The sequence below is a fragment of the Catharus ustulatus genome, chromosome 3 (assembly GCF_009819885.2).
Source record: "Catharus ustulatus isolate bCatUst1 chromosome 3, bCatUst1.pri.v2, whole genome shotgun sequence".
Classification (NCBI taxonomy): Eukaryota; Metazoa; Chordata; class Aves; order Passeriformes; family Turdidae; genus Catharus; species Catharus ustulatus.
This window is the reverse complement of record NC_046223.1, coordinates 86,251,791-86,273,732: the sequence shown is the minus strand read 5'-3', so window position 1 is coordinate 86,273,732 and position 21,942 is coordinate 86,251,791. Positions and strand designations below refer to the sequence as shown.

At 40.6% G+C, this 21,942-nt stretch overlaps 1 protein-coding gene across 4 annotated transcripts in view; it reads right to left on the bottom strand.

Annotated features, from left to right (window-relative positions):
* Window positions 1-21,942, bottom strand: part of FILIP1 (filamin A interacting protein 1) — a 119,111-nt gene that overhangs the window by 57,256 nt on the left and 39,913 nt on the right. For 3 of the 4 annotated variants that reach the window (XM_033056065.1, XM_033056062.2, XM_033056064.2), the window contains exon 2: window positions 2,511-2,789. In XM_033056065.1, coding sequence (XP_032911956.1) covers window positions 2,511-2,789 — 279 coding nt within the window. Of the gene's footprint in view, window positions 1-2,510; window positions 2,790-16,552; window positions 16,663-21,942 lie in introns of those variants that run through there. The other variant, XM_033056063.2, reaches the window with a different exon arrangement.

Below are 21,942 nucleotides of genomic sequence, written 5' to 3'. Positions count from 1 at the left end.
TTCAAAATGAGGAGCTGGGGCATCAAGTTGTGGAGTAAGTGCTCAATATTGATACCAAATCAGTGTGGGATGGGTCTGTATTGTCAGATGCTGTGAGTAGTAAACTAAGCACATGATGCATGTGAATACATTACCAGTTTACCCTGCTAACCCCACAGTTGTCACGACCAGATTACCTCCCATGGCTTAGCTCACTGTTTGAGAGTTCCAAGGCAGTGTCACTCTGGTGGTACAGGCATGGGATGCCCCCTGCTCATGGCTGAGTAAATAATCATGGCATTTTATCCTATTTTTTTATTCCAAAAAATAATGTATCTCCCTACAGGTACAGCCTGATGTTATTCTCAAAACAAAATCTTCTTACATATGCCTAGATAATGTTTGCTTTGCCAGTATTGAAATGGCTTCAAAGTAAACCAGCAGTGTGATTTGTGAGTCCAACAAAATGCCAGCCAGCCACCAGAGATGTCTGAACAGATCTGAAAATAAAAAGCCATGAAATGACTCAGTGCATTAGGTCACTGTGACAGCTAGGAGGTAATACCAGGGTATTTACTTTGGCTGGAGTCTTCCTTGGCTCATCTTCATTTGTAGTGTTAAAGCCAGGCTCTCATCTCAAGCCAAAGTGCTGTAGCTTGCCCACTTCAGAAATGGGCCAACACAGGTACCAGGGAAATAATTAAAATGGGGGGTCTGACATGAAATTAAAACCTCTGTGGATTAAAAATAATTACTCTCTTCCTGCCTGGCTGCAAGGAGCAGAACAGATGCACTCTGGCTACCAGGGTGGTTGCCCCCATACCCTCCTGTCATGCCAGGAAGCTTCAGCTGTACCTGATATTTCTTTGGGGTCTGTAGGTATGAAAACCCCTAAAAGGATTGTCCAAGATCTATTCCCATAGAGATAATGAGAGCACGGGCAGTCCTTCAAAGGTTGTGTAACTACTCCACAAAGTAAAAGACTGTGGTGAAGAACAGGAGAATTACTCAAGCAATGAAGACCACATTTATTGCCACACAGGAAACATTAGAGACTTTCTTCACCTCCCCTTTCCAGACCACAAAGGTGACTTCAGGGTAAATCTTTCTGAACAGCACAAGCATGATACATTTCTATTGAGGTTTGGCTCTGTTCGCCATATAAGCTGCACGCTAGCTCCATCTCTAAGGAAATTAATATGCAAGTTTTTGAATAAAATAAAAGAAAGCAAAATAAAAATGGTTACTTTTCTGCAGTGATAACTTATTTTTCCCTCTGCAAAATTACATTCAACAGATTTTCTTCCTTTTTTTTTCACCCTGCAGTTTTTCATTGCAAAATGGCCATTCCCTGTCTTTGACAACATTTTTTATTTTGAATTCATACTTCTTGTAACTTGAGAGTAGTTTTTGACAAAGTAGAGGTGAATTACGTGCAGAAAAAGTGCTATTTAATGATACTTGTGATGAATCTCGGCATGATGTCTCACGTACCAAAGAAATTTACAGAACTAATGCTTCTTGTAGTCAAAGATGGTAGTAAGTTCAACATTAAAGTAATAATGTTATGAATGTGGGTCTCAGGGGAAAAGTAAAGCCTTCTTTGAAAAGCTAAATGGTAATTGTTAATTGGAATAAAGGGATTAAGACAAAATGTTTTCACATAGGTCAGGCGGCTTTTTTCTGCTTGTCCATAGGTTCAGTGAAAAAGGTCACTAAAGTATAAGCAAAAGAGCCTGTGAATTTGACAAGCAGTCCTACCACAAAAGGGGATAAGTTTTGAAAAGCCACAAGTCTTCATACTGACTTTTTGAAATGCCATGTTTCAACTCCTTATTTTGAAATTCCCTGCAGGTTCACACTATAGAGAGTTCAGTGATTTATTAGCATTAAAGAAAATCTTAAAACTGGACAGAAATTTGAGGACAAGTTCAGTGCAAAATCAGGCTGACTGCCATCAAGGACTTACTACTGGGCTGAATTAATATGCAAACCAGGACAACTGAGAAAGCTTTCAAGCAAGCACTACTCCAAGAAATAAAACTAATGGGTCTTTGAAAGGCAAGGAATGTGCAAAGAACTAGTCTCCAGAACTCAGGCAGGACAGGCAGAGCTTTGGCTGAGCCCTCAGTAACATCTAACTATGCAAAAGTTCCAGGGGACATCCTAAGTCCATTTTCAGTATTCCTGACTTGAATATTTTCAATAAGATTGTAATTATATTCCCTATATTTACTCCCTTCTTCCCACCCACCACTAATTCCCCTGTGGTTGTTGTCAGCCTCGCCTGCAGATCCCCATTTGTTTGTCAGGTGTTTCTTCCCCAGGTGTTTATAATTTATTTTGCTTTGGTAGCTGCAGTGGTAAATAAAGAATCACTTAAAACTATGACTGTTAAACACCAACTACCAATGCTCTCTCCTTGTGGTCCTTAAATATGCATGTTCCTGTTAGTTGAGCCCTGTGCTTTCTGGACAACCTAAAAATAGATAGGTACATAGAAAATATAATTTAGAAGATGTTTAATTTACCTGCAATTCTCCTTCCATTATACTCAGTAGTTTTATCAAGTCTTCTTTAGAAAGCTCTATGGACTTCTTGTTCTTTCTCTCGCTAGGACCAGGTGATTTTGAGTGCCGTTTGACAGTTGCTGAGACCATGACCTCATCTTCCTTCCGATGAGGTTTGTTCTTTTTCTTGGCATCCTCCTGAAGTTTTTCATTCTCTGCATGGCTGATGACAGGCTTGGAACTGGAGAAGTGCCCGTTAGACGAGCTTTCTCCGCCTTGGTTTCGGGATCTCATCCCTGCCTAGAAAGAAACAAACATAAAGGTGCATTTGTAAACAAAATTACTTACAAAAAAAAAAAAAAAAAAGAAAGGTACAGTGGAAATACCACCTTTGGTAAGAACACAGTCTTCTAAAAACTGAAGACTACTTTCATGCTCAAGAGACTGTGGTAGAAAGCTCAACCATTTCAACAACTCTGTGTGTGGTAGAAAAGAAGTCCTGAGGTAAGGTCAGCCATGTTTTTCAGCAAACCAAATACTGATATGAATTTAAATGTACGGAACATAAAAGTGATATGGGATAACATGTTCCAATATTTCTTTTTATGCAGTTGACATTTTGATCACTCATAATTGAACACTATAAAACAAAGCAGGTTGTCAAATAGATCTTATTTTAACACGTGGCTTACTTGAGAAACAGAAATGCAATTAAATTTTTGAAAAGCATATTGCTAGACTATAAATTCTTTATGAGAGGGGAGTGCCAATGCATGATAAATGTCAGTCTGCTGTTTCTCTGAAATAATTCTCTCTAATTTCAGAGAATATTATTCTCTGAAAAATAAATATTGCAAATTAATGCAATAAATAAAATGCAATAGAAAAATGGGGAATGCAGAGTAAATCAGGTGGCAAATACTGCACAGGATTATTAGACAGTAAGTTCCATAAAGGAAAGTTGAAAAGAAGTTTGAAAAATGAGCACGAAGGGTATGAAATCACTAACAGGTAAATGGGCAAGATAACACACTCTTTCCAGAAGATCCAGGGTTTCTCTAAAATGTCAGGTCATGGTTATTCAATGCTCACATTTCTGTCTTCTTAAGCACCTACACTGAGTCTCAGACTATGACAGCAAACGTTCCTCAGCTCTGTCACTTGACCTACTGTATTGCTAAATTTTTATTTTTATAGCAATAAATCTAATGAAAAATATTCCACTGCTTCCAAGTATTTCCTCTCATTTAAATTAATCTCTGGTGTTAGTTTGCAGTTTGTTCATTATTCAAACAGATGCTTTTCAACATTAATAACATCACACACTCTTCTGATAAGGAGTTCGGAGCAGCAGTTCCCTAGTGATGGAGCAAAACCTAAGATACATTGACTAATCAGCTTTGCTAAATTACACTGGGTCTGCAATGGCTCGCCTACATACTTGACTCAGGCCAGCATTATAAATCTCTTGCCACAATTAGCCTTGCATTTTTGTAGTTTCACACTCAGCATGAAGATTGTCTTTTTATTGTGACTGGTTACTCATGTCTTCACTAATTCAGTGGAATTCATCCAGCAGTGTAAACAGGGAGAGAATTAGACTCTATATTTTGGAGCGAGGGAGTTTCACAAAGAGATTCCTTGCATTGTAGGTCTGCTCTTATCCAAACAATATGTGATACAGGTATACAATGGCCTTTAGCTTCCTGAATGCTTGTGTAGGGTGTTTTTCATCAAACAGTTTGGATTAAATACATGAATTACACTTTCTATAAACAGATCTCCATTATAAGCATGAACAATACCTGAGAAACTCAGGAAATCTTTTAGGTTTCAGATTTATAATGGAAAAATAAACACAGTACTATGTTTCCTCTCAGATAGGGCTTTTCAATTTAACTTTAATGGGTTTGAAACTTTCCAACCACGCTTCCTCTCAGGAGAGAGCACTTGGGAATCAATCTGTCTCTATTTTCTAAGTGTTTCCTTCTGAGTCCCTGTGGGTCACAGCCTCCAGCCACTTTCATCTCTAAACCAAACCTATTTTTTATGGCTTACAGTGAATAGTTCATGGCTCCAGGACATCCTACATGTTTTAAGAACAAATATTTGAAGACTGTCTTGTATATGCTTTTCAGTGGAAAACAGATTATTATATTACAGTATACTCTTCTTAGGAACATGCCACGTTAGGTATTTCTCTGCAGTAAAATGACTCAACTTATAGACCTGAAGGTGCACAATTAATGGAAAATTTAACTTATGACTAGTTGAAACACATCATCAACTTGAAACATTGCATAATCAACCAGGTGCACTTAGCTGAGTATGTTAGACTTCATGAAAGGTGGTGTGTCACCCAGTCACACCATAACTCAAGACAGCCACTTTGATCCATCTGTCCTTAGGAGCTGAGACAACAATTCATGAAGCCATGTAAAGACTGAGCAGTTGACTATAGACTTATCAACCTGTTACAGAGAAATTAGGAATGCATATTTCAAGTATGCTTATGCTCCAGGTAAACCCATAAAGGCCCACAAAGGACAAATGCAAAGTTACGTTTCTTCAAAATTCATTAAAATGGGAACAGAGAGGCTTAACCAATTGACCTGGTGTTTCACATCATCTGGCTAATTAGCACATGATTGTTGTTAAAAGAGATTGAACTTGGCCTCTTTCAAAATTTCTTTTAAACTTGTAGATTTGTTTTGCAGCAAGCCTTACCTGACAGTAGGTGTGGAAGACAGTCTGCCACACTCAGGGACACTGCCCCTAACATCCTTTCTTAGTGTGAAAGCTTGCCAAAATCAGAGTAATGCTAACACTTACTCTGTCTTCCCTTATGATGTTGATACTTTCTCAACATCTTACCCAAATGCAAATGTGTCATGTGCTGAAGCCAGAGATGCAGGTGACAGAAGCTTAAATGGTGACAGAAAGGGCCAAGGTTTGCTATTCACACAGCAATTTCCAATGAGTTTGAGGGCCAAAATCAACGGCATGATCCAGCTGTTGTGCAGTGCTCTAGGAATACAAAGCAGCTGTAAGGATGACTGAGTTTTAATTAGAGCAGCGTGAAGTAGCCAGAACATACCAGTGGTGCTGGCTGAAACACTGTGTGCTGGAAAGGAGTGCTCAGCATTACCATTTTGCATCTACAGCTGCATTTCTGATGGCATCACGATAAAGAAAAGTTTCTGAGTACTTGTATGACATTATTTCAGTATGCAAATATCCAAATCCCAAAACTTTGCTTATCTGTTGTTTCACCAGAGTTCCAAAACTGATTCTGGGGACACTGCCAGTCTAACTCTGGTAACAAATGACCTCCTGCTGTCAGTCCTGATCACATCTCCATTTCTTACACCATTCCTGATCTGCTGAAGGGATTGTGTTCCCTGAAGAAATAACTCATATGATTTATAACAACTTTAGCATTTAACTCTACTTTTTTTTCCCACTCCTTATCATATTGCATATTAAACTGGAAATCTTTCCTAAAAGTTTCCAGTCAAACAAGAAGACTTTATGTCATCAGTCACCTTGATTTTGACATTTATTGGCTACTCATTTCAATATGTGCTCACAGCATTGGTACTCAGCATGGGAACTCTTCAGCCCCTCCTCTGGTTCAGTCATTTGTTAAGCTTTATGCACAAAGGACAAATGCTATGATTATTTACTTGAGCCTCTGTTGTTGTTCTGGGCATGGATCCTTCCATTTTCACAACTTAGAATCCGCACAAGATTTTATGAAATAACCTTTATGTCAGTTTTACTGACATCAGGAGGAAATCTGTGAGGAATTTGCTGAGTAGGATGTCAGGAGAGGACAGGCTGCATGCTATTCCAAGTCTTTCCCCCGCTGATGGCAATTTGTTCTCCCTAAAGCTCTTGAAATGGCAGGTTAGATTAGGCTCTATTACTAGTGCTGTTAGAATCAGATAATGCAAAGGGTCCTTTGAACTTAATGTGTAGCCCCTCTTGCCAATTGGACATGATGATTTTGGCTCCATAGTACTTTCCCTTAAAAAAGTAATAATAATGTTATAATATACACCCACACAAGTTGATTTAAAGCCATGATATGGTTGTTGCCATTGGCAATAAATTTGTAGTCTGGGTCTCCGTTGCAGATCGAACTGATTAGAATATGACATGAACGTGGTGGGTTTCTGACAGCCTAACAAAATATTGTAGGGACAGTGCAATTGGGTTAGTGAACCAAAACTGGAATTTGTTTCTCTGCTGTGGCTTTGGGAGCTCTATCTTTCAAGGGCTCTGCCGTGCAGGAATTTGTAGTAGAGCAAAGTGATGTGCAGGAGTGTCTGGTACACAGGGTTGATTGAGGAGAACTCAAGCACTGAGCAAGACAAATTTCTGCCTGGTGATTACAGATCACTGTATATAGGACTAGGAATGAAAAATAATTTAAAAATACTCAAATAACCAAACAATATTAAACCTCCATCAGATCTGAAACAACCCACAAGGAGAGCTAGAAAATATTTAAAATCATGTCAGTCTGTGTTGGAGTCAGTGAGCCAGGTCTAACCTCTCAAGTCTGTATCTGAAAACAGTAGGTACCAATTAAAAAAAAAAAAATCAAAGATGAGACAGGGAAGGGAAGGGAAGGGAAGGGAAGGGAAGGGAAGGGAAGGGAAGGGAAGGGAAGGGAAGGGAAGGGAAGGGAAGGGAAGGGAAGGGAAGGGAAGGGAAGGGAAGGGAAGGGAAGGGAAGGGAAGGGAAGGGAAGGGAAGGGAAGGGAAGGGAAGGGAAGGGAAGGGAAGGGAAGGGAAGGGAAGGGAAGGGAAGGGAAGGGAAGGGAAGGGAAGGGAAGGGAAGGGAAGGGAAGGGAAGGGAAGGGAAGGGAAGGGAAGGGAAGGGAAGGGACTTTCTCAAATGTCAGGAGAGGAGGATGGGGGCATCAAATTGATTTTGTTGGCTTAGAAGTCCTCAGCAAAGACCACCCCACATTGGAATGGATGGCTTTAGCCCCAGGGGATCGGGATAGCCACAACTAAGTTTACCTGGCTTCAGTGGTGTGACTTTCACAGGAAAATTGTGTAGAGATACAACTGTTCATACCCTCTCACAGGCTGATTAAAATTAATAGTTTTCATATTGGTTATTCCAGGTCATTTTCCTGGATTCTGCAGATGTTTATTATTATTAATATTATTATTATTACTTTGTCTAACTTGAAGAAATTAAAAGGAATCACATTTCCCAGAGGTTGTGATACACCAGGTAGGAGCTGTGGCTGCACTGAAAGAGAAGTGTTGCGTGATTGGACTCTAATGCTGTGTGAAGCAGACTCTGGAAGTGACAGACTCTGTATCTGACTCTGGATTGTGTCAGACTCTGGATTGTGAATGAACTAGGCCAAGGGAATGCAGACCTCATTCTTGGTTTTGCTTTTGCGGATGACTCCCATCATCTGCAAAATTTGTTTCCATCATGATGGCCAGAGGAGAGCGATAAACCTAATGACTAATACAATGAAGAACAGAAAAAATATCTGACCTTAGTAATCCTGGAGTTTCCTGAATTTCTAAATTTTCAAGCCTAGAGCATTGTACTGTCTCCTGTCCTCATATGCATCATGATTTGAGCAAAGAAGAAAAGGTTTTTGTTCCTTTTGACAGTGTTATACTCTGCCAGTGTGCTTTTGTGAGAGCACATGTTTGCTGCTTGCCCTTCTTGTTGGACTCTTGGCACGGAGTTATGGATACTCTTTGATTCAGGACAATTCTCTACTCAGTGAACAGCATGAACAACCAAACCACAGGGCTGTAATTCCTGTACAGATTAGGACAGGACCTGTGACTAGTCTAGCTATGTAAACCACTGCTGCCTTCATCCTTGCACCTGGTCTGCTTGCTGCCCTGGAAAAGTGTTTGTCATACAGGTGTTAGGAGGAACAGCATCCCAGTGCTGAGCCTCATGCACTGAAGAATAAATATTTGTTCCATCCTGTTGACACTGCTGCCATAGTGGGGTTTGCTGTTTGCAAGTAGTGTAGGAAAGTAGCAAAGAAACAGCAGACACACTTGGTGAGGTACAGACTTACTTTTTGCTTTTTAAATTGATTCTTGTAACAGTGGTGCATAATAACACATGGACTGTGTTCACCAAGGACTATATCAACAATAATTCCTTTGAAAACAAAAAAAAGAGGAATACATATAAACATGCTCTCAGGAAGAAAATAGATTTCTGAAAAATCCATATCCAGGTGTCTTTCTAAATAAGTATAATCTGCAAGAAAGCAGAAAAGGATTTCACAAAATTAAAAGAGGAAACACAGTCATCACTAAGTCAGATTTATATCACTTTCACTCCATTTTCTTAATTCCAAGGTAAACTCTTCTCTAGCTAAATTATGGCCCAGATTTACAAAGAATTGAGTTTATGCTGGTATAATTCCACTAATTTTGTCATTTTCAGGAAAACTTGTGGTTTCATCTGGAATACTTTTATGTGAGTAATGCATGCTGACCAACTAAGGAGTAACATAGACTTGTTTCACAAAGATTCATGTTTCCCAGGCTTCATCTGGAAAAACATCTTGGATGCATGAGGCATGAGGAATGATAAGCTATTAGATCATCATTGAGTCAAAAAAATAAACTTTTATATATCACCCTTCCCATGTTTTGATTACTGTGCTTCCCAGCTGCCAGAAAGTACAAACGGGAGTCACAGAGGAGACAGTTCAAGTGGCTGACACCACTAGACAAACATGCCACGAGGTCTGATGAGGGCTGAGACATTTGTTCTCTGGAGTGGCCATGTGGCTGAAACGGACTGGCCAGGTTCAAAGGGTGGCAGCAGTGCCAGCTGCCTGCAGCGCAGCCTTTCTAGCCCATTTCAGCTGAGCATGGACAAATCAGCCCTCTTCCCAGCCCACTGGGGTGCCCCATGCCTAGGAATAGCTCTGATATGGAGGAAAATGAGTTTTTGGAGGAAAGTAATGCTGCTGCTTTCTGGAGCCTTGCACCCAGCTGATGAAGCCTGTCTTGAGACACTCTCAAAGGGCTGGATTGAGCACGTGCCCTATCATAGCTCCTCACATATTGTTTTACAGCTTTCTGCTCTTTTGAGTTAGCCCATTTCAAATCAAACTGTGAACTTCACACGAAGACAACACTAGCAGTGTCACCATTAGTTCCAGTCCAAACCTCCAAAGCATTTGTTTTATCACCTGAAAGCCAGAACGTGCCTGGAAAATGGTGAGAGAGGTGATGCAGATTAGCTGGCCTACCAAAGATTTTTCACTCCTGCAGCTGGGAAATCTCTGGTGTTAGGTAAGCATTGGTCATTTCTTTTTGTGGGCAGCATAGAACCAAGCTGATAACCCACAAGGTGGAGTACACCACGGACATAGGAGGAACACTCTAGCATCTCTAGTAAGTAGTTTCTAAAGACCACTGCTCCTGTAACAATGCACTGTCTCCTGCCAAGAAGGCAGAAAACTGCTGAAAGCAGCAGTACACTGGAGCAGGTTAAAAACCATCACAGGTCTTGCCTTGTTTGTATCTTTACTATGACCAACCAAAATACCTAAAAATGATATATCACTGAGGGAATGTAGCACAGAAAGTAAAGTCATTTATTGAGCCTTGCAAGCCTGCTTTAACCTAGGAATGAGGGGCAAATAGCAAATACAAGCCCTTAGCTTTCTACAAAGTTTCAACTTTTCCCTTAAAAATTACTTTTTATTTCAAAATTAACTTGTATTATTAACAAGTATGAGATGAGACAAAAAAAAATTAATGTCCCAAAACAAGCTCTAAGCTTTGGGTAAACATTTTGCTGTCTCTTTCTGACCTGATGTAGATCTTGAATCTGTCTTCTTTTCAGTAGCCATAATTTTCACACCTCTGATTTTGCTGAAACCAGTAAACTACAGCTACATTTTACATGTGACTAATTTACCTTTCTTTTGTTTTTAAAAAAAACCCCACAAAATAATCACAATTACAGATTTTACAGCGAAGGGAAAAAATATTAGACAAAGGACCTGTATCTTCTACAAATATAGTCTCCAAGAAACAACAGTGTAAAAAAAAAAGCCATCTGCAGCATCTCAAATTTCAACTGTCAACCAAAGCAGGGAGCAAGTTCCAAATCTCTGTCAGTGACTCCTTTGTAGGAAGTTTCAGTTGTTGATAGACACAGAGTACCAGCTTGCACATGAATGCCTTGTCATCTGGTGAGACATGAATTTAAACCCCTCTATTAGACTGGGCTGCCTTCCACCTCCCAAAAGGTTCCTCCTCTGTGAAGTTCAATTGGTTTCAAAACAAGGAGTAAAAAATAATTTCTGGTACTAAACCTGCCCTTGGCCTTCACTATCAATTTTGGTGGTTTTACAATAATATTTTTTCCATTGGGGAAAAACAGAAAAAAGAATTCTCTGGCTACATGTATCCTGGAGATTAACCATGCCCAGGACTCCTCTCTGTGAGGCCAGCTGTCCTGGAAAATACTTCAGGCTCTTAAGCCCTCTTAGCATCCATAACATGTTGGCTGCATCCACGCTGCCCACTGGGAATTGCTCCTGGCCCATGCTGACTCCTGAAACGTGCTCTCAGATGGGTTGGAAGGGTGTTAAGTGGCCTGGCCAGAAGTGTGCCAAGGACCCTCCAAGAGTTTAGCATGAGTGCAGACATTCACCTTCCAGTATCTGTGCTCATGCCCCGCCACTGTTTAATTTACAACCTCTCATTTCCACAGCCTTTACAAACAAAGGAAATGGAAAACTAATCAGCCATGCTAAGGGAAAGTGCAACTCACCATAAATACACAGTCTGGAGAGAGAAAATAAGCAGTGGGTGGTGGGAAAATGGAAAAAAATCCACATTTTTCAAGTTAGGTCAAGGCATGCAGAACTCTAGTACTTTTTCTAGAGGCATATTTTTAAGTTGCTACTGAGGGGTATTTTGGTGATAGAGAGGTTCAGCAGGAGCCAGGAAGAGACAGGGAAGCTGAAGCATAGAAAGAGATTGTACAACATCCCCACTTCACACCAGGCTTATCCTGGCTTTTGCTGGGCTTAGTGGCACAAACTTGGAGCTTTCCTGCTGTCACTGATAAGGGGACTGACACTGTGAGTCTCCAGAGTGGCCCTTGCATTATTCAAAGCCCTGGCCTTCACTTGTCATTACTGTTTGCAAAGAGGTAAAAGGAAAGGAGAGTCTTACTTCATTGCTGGCAGTGCCAGCCCAGTGACTGTCATTATTTCCCAGTAATCCTGCAGGCTTTCCACTGACTTCAGAGCTTGTGGCAAAGAAAGTAAAGAAGTAAATGTCAGCCTAAATGATTTAAATAATACCAGTGTCTCACGCTGGCAGGGAGAGCACAAAACCCTGCAGATACCTCACCTGGGCATTGAGAATGGCCTCAGCCACTTTAATAGCCACTTTCATTTTTAGAAACCATATTTGCATGCTTCTTCTAATGTCATGGTTTCAAAATCCCAAAACAACAATTTCCTCACTTGAAAAGAATGACGTTAAAGAGTTATCCTGCATGTAGAGCTTGAGCTGGCTTTGATGGGGTTTTTTAATGTTAATCTGCTTAAATCTTCACCTGGCTTTTTAGTCCAGAGTAAAAATTCTGGCTAAGCTGAAAATACAGCATAGTTACTTCGAGTAAGGAAGGAAAGGAGAAGGAAGAAGCAAATAAATATTTCTTCATGGGCTTGGTCTTGCATTAGCGTTAATAAAATTACCTGCTGCCAGATTCTTTAGTGCCTGTGACATCTTAAAATCCAGTTTCAGCAGGGATAAAAAATAAGCTAATTGTTTGTCTTGTTGCAACTCGCCAGACACCCTACCTTTATTAACTTCATTAAAAGGGTTTAATTGTCTTTGTTTTCCAGTAGAATACAGAAAAACTGTCTCAGCTGCTTTCTTTAGAAAGTAATTTCAGGTTCAGAGCCATGGAAAGACATTAAAAGGAGATCCAACAAATGGAGTGGGTGTTTTACAAGCCTACATGATTTAAAGTTGTCTGCACTGGTATAAATTCATACTGCTCAGCTTTAAGTACTTCACTTGTGTGACTTAGGTTTAGGTTTAAGTTTAGGTTTCATCCATAATCTGCAGTGCCTCTGAAATGGAGTCTGAGCTCTCTGAGGCTATATTTTAGGACTTCAGGTCTGTTCCTTCTCCTCAGTCTTGCAGTTCCAGTGACCACTGATAAAGCCCACCATGACTCCTATTTATCAGGAAAAGCATCCCTTGATTATCTTCTCATGGTAAAAGGGTAGAGGCAGGCGGTGTTCCAGTCTCCCTGTGAGAGGACATGGCTGGAGCTCTCAGTTTTGCCCCTCTGAGTCAGCCCTAATCTCTCTAAAGAGGTTGGCCCTTCATTTGGGCACATCAGTGAACTGACTGGTTCCCTGGGGCTGGATTCAGAAATGCACCATCACAAAGGCCACTTTTGCTGATGGGTGGGGCACAATAGCAGGTATTTGGCACCTCATAATCAGCATCTGACACAGTGCCACTCTTGGTGGCAAATGTTAGGACAGGACAGATATATCTCTATCTAGACTATATCTACCCCTCAGAGCCCCTGCTTAACCAACCCTGCCAACTTTGTATTCATGAAGTCACAAACTGAAGAGGCTTGTGCTGTTGGGATGGATGTTCTACAAGGATGTTCAGACCCCTGCTGCAGGCACACTTGTGCCTGAGAGGGGCAGAGAATACAGTATTTCTAACAAGCACTGGAAAGGGTCGCTAGGTGACCCATACTGAGCTCCCTAACTTGGACATGAGCTCATTTTGATACTCCAGCTACAGCCTCTCATGCTAAACTCTTTTTTAGGAGAAAGAGTGGGGAGAATTCAGCTGTGATTGTACAAAACAACTAATTTAAGAAAGAGCAACAAAAATGGATTTACGTTAGCTTTCTTTTAGTTAGGGAAAGTGAAATTAGAAGCTAATTTTTATTAATGAAAAATCTGGAAAAAATCATTAATTTTTCAAGTTCCTATTTCATATGAGGAGCTGCATGACAGAAAAGCAGCAGGGATCTCTGTTGCTGAAGGGAATTGGTGGGATGTCTCTAAATATTGAGGCATCACTGGGTCTTCAAATTTAAAAGAGTAATTTGACATTTCATATTGCCAAAATTTTGGTCACTGAAAAGGAGAGAGGTGCATATACAGATGGCATATTATTGGTGATCAGGTAAGAAAGCACCATATGAGTACATTACTGGTTTTCTTTATTTAGTGTAAAGCTGTCTGACTCTGCAGTTATGTAGTGTCTCAGAATTCCGTATTTGTTTCCTGAATTATTTTTCATCTGCCTTCAAGGAAATTTAGGTGACTGAAAAATTTCTTTGAGCTACTTCTCTTGTGTGGTAGACCCAGGGCCTTGCAAGGACTGAGTGCTGTTGCTGCTGGCAGCTTTGTCATATCTCAGCTCTGCTGGGACCAAGCTGTGATTGGGAAAAGGAAGATTAGCCAGTTTTCCTCCTCTGAGGAAGCAAATCCACCTCTTGTCATATTAAAGGTGCTGTATTTGCTTATCTTAAGAAACAAGATTTAATTTACTGTTTTACATTTCACATTTAATTTACTGTTTTACTCCCACTCAGGTTTATATGCTTAGTGAAAGTGTCTAAGTGAGCTTTCACTACCACTGCTTGCTGTGGTACTATTCACTACAGAGACCACAGATAAGAGCTTTTCCTTATCTGCATTTGTCCACATGCAGACTGCATGAATTTCAGAGGTAAGAGAGTTTTTTTCAGACCTGCCTGGATGAAAGTAAAAGGGCAGCTCTCCAGAGCATCCAATAGCCAACTGGTAAGTGCAGCTGTCCCAAAAGAGCAAGCTCAAACTAAACAGCTGAGCCTCCAGTGTATATATACTGAAAATATTTCCCAGGACTTTCAGAAAAGTCAGAACAAAGTCCTCATATTGAATAAATATTTTCTTACTTTTACTAATTAAGGGTATTTTATACCTTTAAACCTGAAAGACTCTGCTAAATGAAATTGAATTTGAGGAATACATACACCCTATGCCTCTACATTAAATTGTACAACTCATTTAATCAAAGTAATTGCAAAAACATGGTATCCTACTAAATCTTTTCAATTCATCCTGCACACGATTGACTGCAAAAAAATCCCCAACATAAATTTAAAAATAAAAAAATTAAAAATCAGTCAGCAGTTTGTCAGTGAATTCTAGGCCTGCAAAACCACCCTGCTATGAAATGGCCAGAGAATTTAGAGAAGCCTTGTACAGCTGGCAGATGGCCACAAGCTCAACTTAAGGTAGCTGTCATGCTTACAAAAAATATCTTTATTCTGACTGTACTTACTGGCACTGTTATTTCTTTTTGCCATCAAGAAAAACCAAAGAGAATGGAAAAATGCTCAGTAGCACATCCCAGTGCTGCAGGATGACTTGGCTGCAGCACCAAATTTCCAGAATTCACACAGCCATACCCTGTGGAAGCAGCAAAGACCAAGGATTCGACAAACCTCACACTCGTTGGAATAAACATACATGTTAAAGCCGAAGGACTACAATCAAAGGGACAGGAAAGCCTAGACAATAAAAACAGTGGCAGAACCCGACCCTTAGGGTTATGGTATGAAAGTCATGAGCTGGTGTGGCCAGCCAAGGTGAGACACGAGGTCTCACAAAGGATTTCTGCAGGTGGCCAAACACATAACATCACTATTAAAGTGAGCAAGAACAAGGCTGGGGAGTTCTGTGTAAATACTTGTCACCAACTAATCTCTTATACCTTGAAGCTGCATTTCTAGAAAGGTAAAAAACTCCAAAATTGTCCTTCTCTTTGTATATCCAAAGAAGCTGAGAAGTGCCATTATATTAGTTTTTCTTAAACCTCAGAGAAACTTTTCCAAATGCGTATCAAGGCAAATATTAAATAAATGGCTTGCTGAAATAATGGAACAGTTGTTAGACTTCGTAACACATGCATATTTTTAAAAGAAAGAAAGAAAATACTTGGAGGGGAGTAATTTCTTTGTTAATTGTTTTGAAGTCCTTAACTAGAAACACATCATTACCAGTTTGTACTTACGTCAACTTAATTTTAGAGAAAAACAAAGTTTTGTTTGTGTAACATGTTAGATAAAACAGCAACTATATAAATTTAAGAAAGCAAATCATTTATGCCAAGTTAATGTCAATTAGCATTATGGATGACACTTTAAGGAGGATTATATGATGTATTGCAGGTTTGAAACAACTAAAAATAGAAAAGCTATACAAGCCATAAAAATTGCACAATGTACAACTTTCAGTTCCAGGAAGACTGTGTTTGCAATCCTTGACTACAAATGGAGTTGCTTTCTGACTGTTGGGATAGATCTTCTGGGGCCATAATTAATACAGATAGCCCTGAGCTTTCCAAATGACTCAGACATTTAAAAATATGATATGATATGATATGATATGATATGATATGATATGATATGATATTGGGCTTAAAGTTGTGAAATTTTTACAAAATCATTTAGTGCTTGCCTTCCAGTTTCTGAGCTATGTTCACAGTTTCAAATTATGTTCTAGCACCTTAAGGAACTTTAAAACTGGAAGTAAAGAATGCTGTGATACTAGCAATGGGGCTTTTTAAAGAGAAGAAAAATCCAATATTAATATTATAAGACATGTAATGTGGTCAGGATTCCAGGGTGCCTGCTGCAGAGTTCCTCAATACACTAAGTCCTTAACTCAGTATGCTCATTTTTAACTCATTAGGCTAAAAAAATTCAGAGAGAAAAATGTGTATTGAGGATGTCCCTGGGAACTGTCAACCGTCCCCAAGGGCTTTAACAGCACTGGAATTCAGATGAGCCTTTGAAAAACCCTGGTTTTCACATTCACATTTTCTTGTTTTGAAATAAGTCATGTTGGTTGCCTCCTGGAGCTGACATCTGCAGAAAGCTCAGATATTGCTTTCCAGCCATGCTATTGCAGCAGCATCTCCAGAATGTTATTTCTGTATGGAGGATTGTGGCTCCAACTGGGAGCTGTGTCAGCAGAGCAGCAATACCTGTGTCGAGGGGCGCTCCCAGGGCAGGGGCTTCACTAGAACCTAGGTCCGCAGTGGGGAGGAGGGAGTCCAGGGTAGAGGTGTCCCTGTGCCATCGCTCTGCTGCTCCCACCTGAGGCTGGCTGGGGTCCCAGCTGCTCCCTGGGGAAGAGACAAGGCTCAGGGGCCACATGCCGGGACAAAGAGAGAAGCAGCACGTTCTGCTTGTCTGCCAGACAGCCAGCTGGCCAGCTAGAAAACACAGGCTTCCAGACTTCAAACGGCTTGAAAATCCTTATATTTTATATTTAGAGACTCCACTGACTTTATGTATGTGTTTCCAAAGCCATGACAGTGCACAGTGGCCTGAAGAATCCAGAATACACAAGGTGAGGCATTTGCAGGTATGATACAGTACAGCAACCAGGTGGTGAAACCTCACACTCCCTTTGCCTCCAAAGAACTCCAAGAGACCACAAGTCACAGCTTTCTGCTGCAATTTGGCAATCAACACCAAGAAACCCCTCCAACTCGAAAAAAGGAGCGCAATGAGGGAAGGGAAAAGCTGGTGGGTGATGTGCTAGGTTCCTCATTGAGTAGGGCAGCTCTGTAGAATGTATGCGGTGCGATGGCACAACACGGTGACACTGCAGCAGAGTTTTAGTGACACTGCAGCAGAGTCCTGCCTGCCCAGTGGGAACACAGGGCTCCTGTGGCTGGCTGAGCTGGCCAACCTGCAGCACAGCAAAACATGCAGACTGGTTTCTCTCACAGCCCACTAACAAAGGATGCTTGGGGGCTTGGTGACAGCTCCAAATCCTGTGGAGGTATAGAAGACAAGCAGGGAACTTTGCTCCAGGAGAGCTGGGGGTGTCACTGGGTGTATGGGAATCAGAGCCATCACACTGAACAAAGGCAGGGTCTGGTGTAGATAAAAGCTCATCAATTTGATTAGGCTGCATAAGCAAAAAGAATTGTGAATTCCCTGAATTCTGCCCTGAGCCTCTTGACTGAGCAGCTGTAGTTATGGCATAAACAAAGTTTTGCAGGTCAAATGCACTCCAGACACAGCTGGCATGGAAAAACCTGAGCCAGTGGGTCTGAGCAATGCTGCTCAGAGTCCAGACAGGCTCAGTGGCAGGAACAGAGATTCTGAGGGCTGTGAGACCATGGAGGTATTTCCTGGGCAAGGAAAACATGGTGCTCTGGGAAGCTGTGATCTTTTTAAATAAAACAGTAAAATTTTGTTCAGCTCTGCAAAATGAGTGTTGCTTAAATAATTTATGTAGTTCTAATAACAGGATAGTCATACAAGGAACATTACCATTCAAGGAACAAAGCAGTATCTAAATCAGTAGCAGTCAGAGCAGTGTATGACCATTTGCCTGTTATTTCTTGACAAACTGTATGTGAATTCTTGCAAAATAGTAAGTATCAAATTGGTATTTGTATCTTTTTTCCTTGCTCTGAGTGGAAAGAGCAAGATCTATTGGATTATGAACAATATAAGGAGAGATACAGTAATGAAATCTTAACCAGCTGTAATTGGTGCATACATATTAAGCAAAACTTTACACGAAGGTTGTTTTACTGATAAGTATTTTCATTATCTAGAAAATTTGCCTAGAGAACTTGAATCTTGAGCAGCTATTTCTTGGAAAAGATTGAGCAATTACCCATCTATTTATTTATTTATGAATAACAGAAAACATTTCCTACATGTGCAAGAATTCAGGTTATCACACTGTTACACCCACAAGCCCTGAATCACAGTTCTCATGACAATTTACAAGAAGCAGAATAGAGATAACTTGTATGAGGCACATGGGATTTACAGCAATTAATTCTTTGGCCCATGAAAGGTTTGTCCTTCAAAAAACTTCAGTTAGAGTTTTTCTCATTAATTTGAATGGAGGAAGGATCAAGACTACTGTCTTTAAAAGTTAATATGCAACTATCTAGACCTAAAAAAAGAAAATTACTTATGTTTTTGCAATGAAGAGCTGAATTTTCAGTGCAATTCATTCAATGTGAGAAACAAAGTAGAGTTTGCTGTCAACAAGCACATACTAATTATTAAGATACAATAAAGAGTGGACCATGGTTTAGTGGGTCAAAATCTGACCTCATTTGCCTTTACTCTTCTGAATTTAAAGGTGTTACTCTGGATCATTCATGATTTGCAGAAACCTTCACAGAAGATATTGTTTAAAAGTAGGCCCTTAAGGGTACTTTCTTTCCACTATTTATTATTTTAAAGTCATTTTACAAGTGTAGTAACTACACCTGTGTCTTCTCAAGAAAAGACATCCTGGAACACAGATAGGACTTAAATAATTTCCATCCTCTGATACCTGACCAAGCAGCAGGACAAGATAAACACTTTGGAAAAGCTTTTTCTTCATTAAGCATTTAAATATCTGAAGATAATATTTATGCCTATACATGCCTTTTTCATTTTAATTAAGTGATGACACAGTAAATATAGTAAACCAGGACATGATCAAAAGAAAGAGTCAAGGTGAATTCACTGTAGTATTTAAAATATTACCCATTATACAACATTGTGCTGTATTAAGAGCCTATGGGATTTTGCTGAGTTGAATACAGCTGGTATTTCCCTCACAGACATCACACCGGTGCATCAAAATGCTTCTAAACCCCTGTTAGGCTAATGAAATACAAAGCTTTGGTTGCAGACTTTTCCTCAGGAGCTACTCAAACCTAGCAGGGTTGCAATAACATCACAGCCCTTTGCACAGCAGGATGCTTCTGGGGCTGCTTTTTCCATCCCAATTGTTGAGAGTTTTATCATGTGCACTAAACAGAATCATTTTTGTTTGTGACTCTCAGCAGAGTGATAAGAAGCTATTGATTCTCTGTAGATTTGTTTTGGAGAAAGCCTCTCATCTCTCCTCATTCACATTCCCTCTCCCCCAGTGAAGTGGATCAGGAAACCAAATATAGCAAAAAGCTGAAGTTTTCTTCGGCAGGTTTGCCAAGAAGCCCTAATGAAAGGGGTCAGTGAAAGTCCCTGTATTCCCATTGATCTACCAGCCACCATTCCCAGAACTTTCAAAGGAAAATCCAGGGAAAGCAAAGACCTCTCAAAGGTGCTTTTCACTCCAAGTTCCAAGGCCCAGCACCCACACTGGGGATAGTAAAACAAAGGGCAAGTCCTGGACAGCCAGTCTGGTGGGTTGCTGTGAAGGTCTGGCTGTGCACAGCTAGTCAGAATGGGACACAAAATGAAGCTGATTTTGTTGAGCACCCTACACCCCAGCAGCAGCACTGGACAAGGCTTTGGGATCCATGAAGGGGCACCTCCTTCCCATGACCCACAGGCCACCATGGGGGCAGGAGGTGTGTGACAGCTTCCTCTATCAAATCAGGTCTTTGACTATTACTGTTATCAACAGAACTGTTTGTTAGAAATACAGCTCCATTTAATGTATTGTCAGTGCCCCAAGAGCCCAGGACCCCACATCAGTCCCCCTGGGGCCACCAGCCCTAGCCCCAGGATTGCCACAGCAGGGGAGGTCTCCAGCTCCACACAGCCCAGCCCAGCCCTGCCTGTCCATGGAGGCCACCAAGCTGGGCCCACAGCCCATCCTGGGCTCCTCCCATCTCCAGGAATGTGCCTGATGCCATCCCCAGCTGTCTCCCTCAGGTCTCTGTTCCCCAGGGGGACTGCCACCCCCAGTCCTCAGAAGGCAGCCCTGACATGTATTTCCTTAATTGTCTACTTGAATGCTTGTATTCATGGTTGGGATTCCCCTTTGCTCTTGTTCAAATATTTTAAAGCTTTTCATTTTCATTGATCTTCTTATGTGCATGTAGTAGCTTAAAATTGTGCTTTCCTTTTCCTACAGTATATTACAAAATGTCTTTTTGCCTTCTGCCTCAAGGCAGAAAAATGCTAAAAAGGAAATCAGCCTGTTTATTCCTGAGAAAAGAAGGGCTGTAGAAAAACAAATGCTCCCCCAGTATCTCTCCTTCACACTTACAGAGACATCCTGTTCTGCAGTGGTCCTGGTCCCAAGCACTGGGATGTCAGGCTTGGCATGACTGGAAAGTTTCTCTCTGAAGCTCCCCTTGAAACTTGATTAAACTATCAACTCTGTAAGGATTAGAAATAAAACAGCCAAAAAAAGATTGCTGCCACAGTCTTAACAGCTGACAGACAGGAGTCTCCTGGAGTTTTCCAAGAAGCTATGACACAAGAGACCAGGGGATACTGGATTTGACCAAACACCCATCCTTTTCTCTGTGGTCCTGGGAGGTGGTGGGATCAGTTGTACCCACATTCTCTTCTGCTTTCCATTGGCTCACACCAACAGGAGCATTCTCCAGAGGTAATTCCAGGGAATCAACCCTCCAAACTCTGTAACTGGAATTTCTTAAGGGCATCATGTGAATGCATTTGTGCCTTCCCCAGGAAAGGTTCATCTCATATTACACAGTGTTCATAGGAATTGTCACAGTCAATAATTGTCAAATGTTGCCAAACAAACTTTCAAAATGCCAGACCCATTTCTCCAATGATTATTGTCACAAATCTAATGAACCATATACAATGGTGGCTGAAAGTCTCAACCAAATAAAAATTTTCATTGGTTTCCCAGCTTTTGATTGAAACCCTAAAATCTTTCATACTGCAATTTCAATCAAATTGGGGGTGAAAATCCACATTATTTCTAATGAAGATCCCCTCAGAAGATTAAAGCCTTTACTCAACCTGCTAAATATTTGGCACAGCACATCCTTGCAAGCCTGAAATTATTGCTCTGTTTGCTATGGTTTCTTTTATCGTGCCGTTATACAAGACTGTTGTACTTTGTCATTTGTAGCACATTACCTCAGACTTGTTCAGGTACAAAGATGGACTTCTGGGGTGATCAGGGTAATGGAGAGCCTATCATATGAGAAGACAGAATGAAGAGCTTGGCTTGTTTAACTTGGCAAAATAAAGGCTGTTAAAGGATCCAGTTGCTGTGTATAAATATATCACAGAGGCAAACATCAGGGAGATGGGAAAGCCATTTCAATTAAATGACAGTGTTGGCAATGGAATCCAATGGCATAGATTGGCCAGAATCTAACCTGTGTTAGAAACCAAAAACAGGTTCTCACACAGGGCAGCAAGATTTGGGAACAATTTTCCAGTTGGAGAAACACCAGCAAAACTCCTAAATGCACTCACAGTGGAACTTGATAAGTGTATGAAGGAGATTATAAAATATGATTCCTGCAATATTATAACAAGAAATTTGATGACCCATTTGATCCTTTCCAGTCCTGTGTTCCCATATAAAGCTAAAATATATCATGCAGATTCTGTACACTTCAATCATGCATGCCTCAAAACAAGATATACTTCATATGCTTCAAGCTACTTAAAAACAAACCAA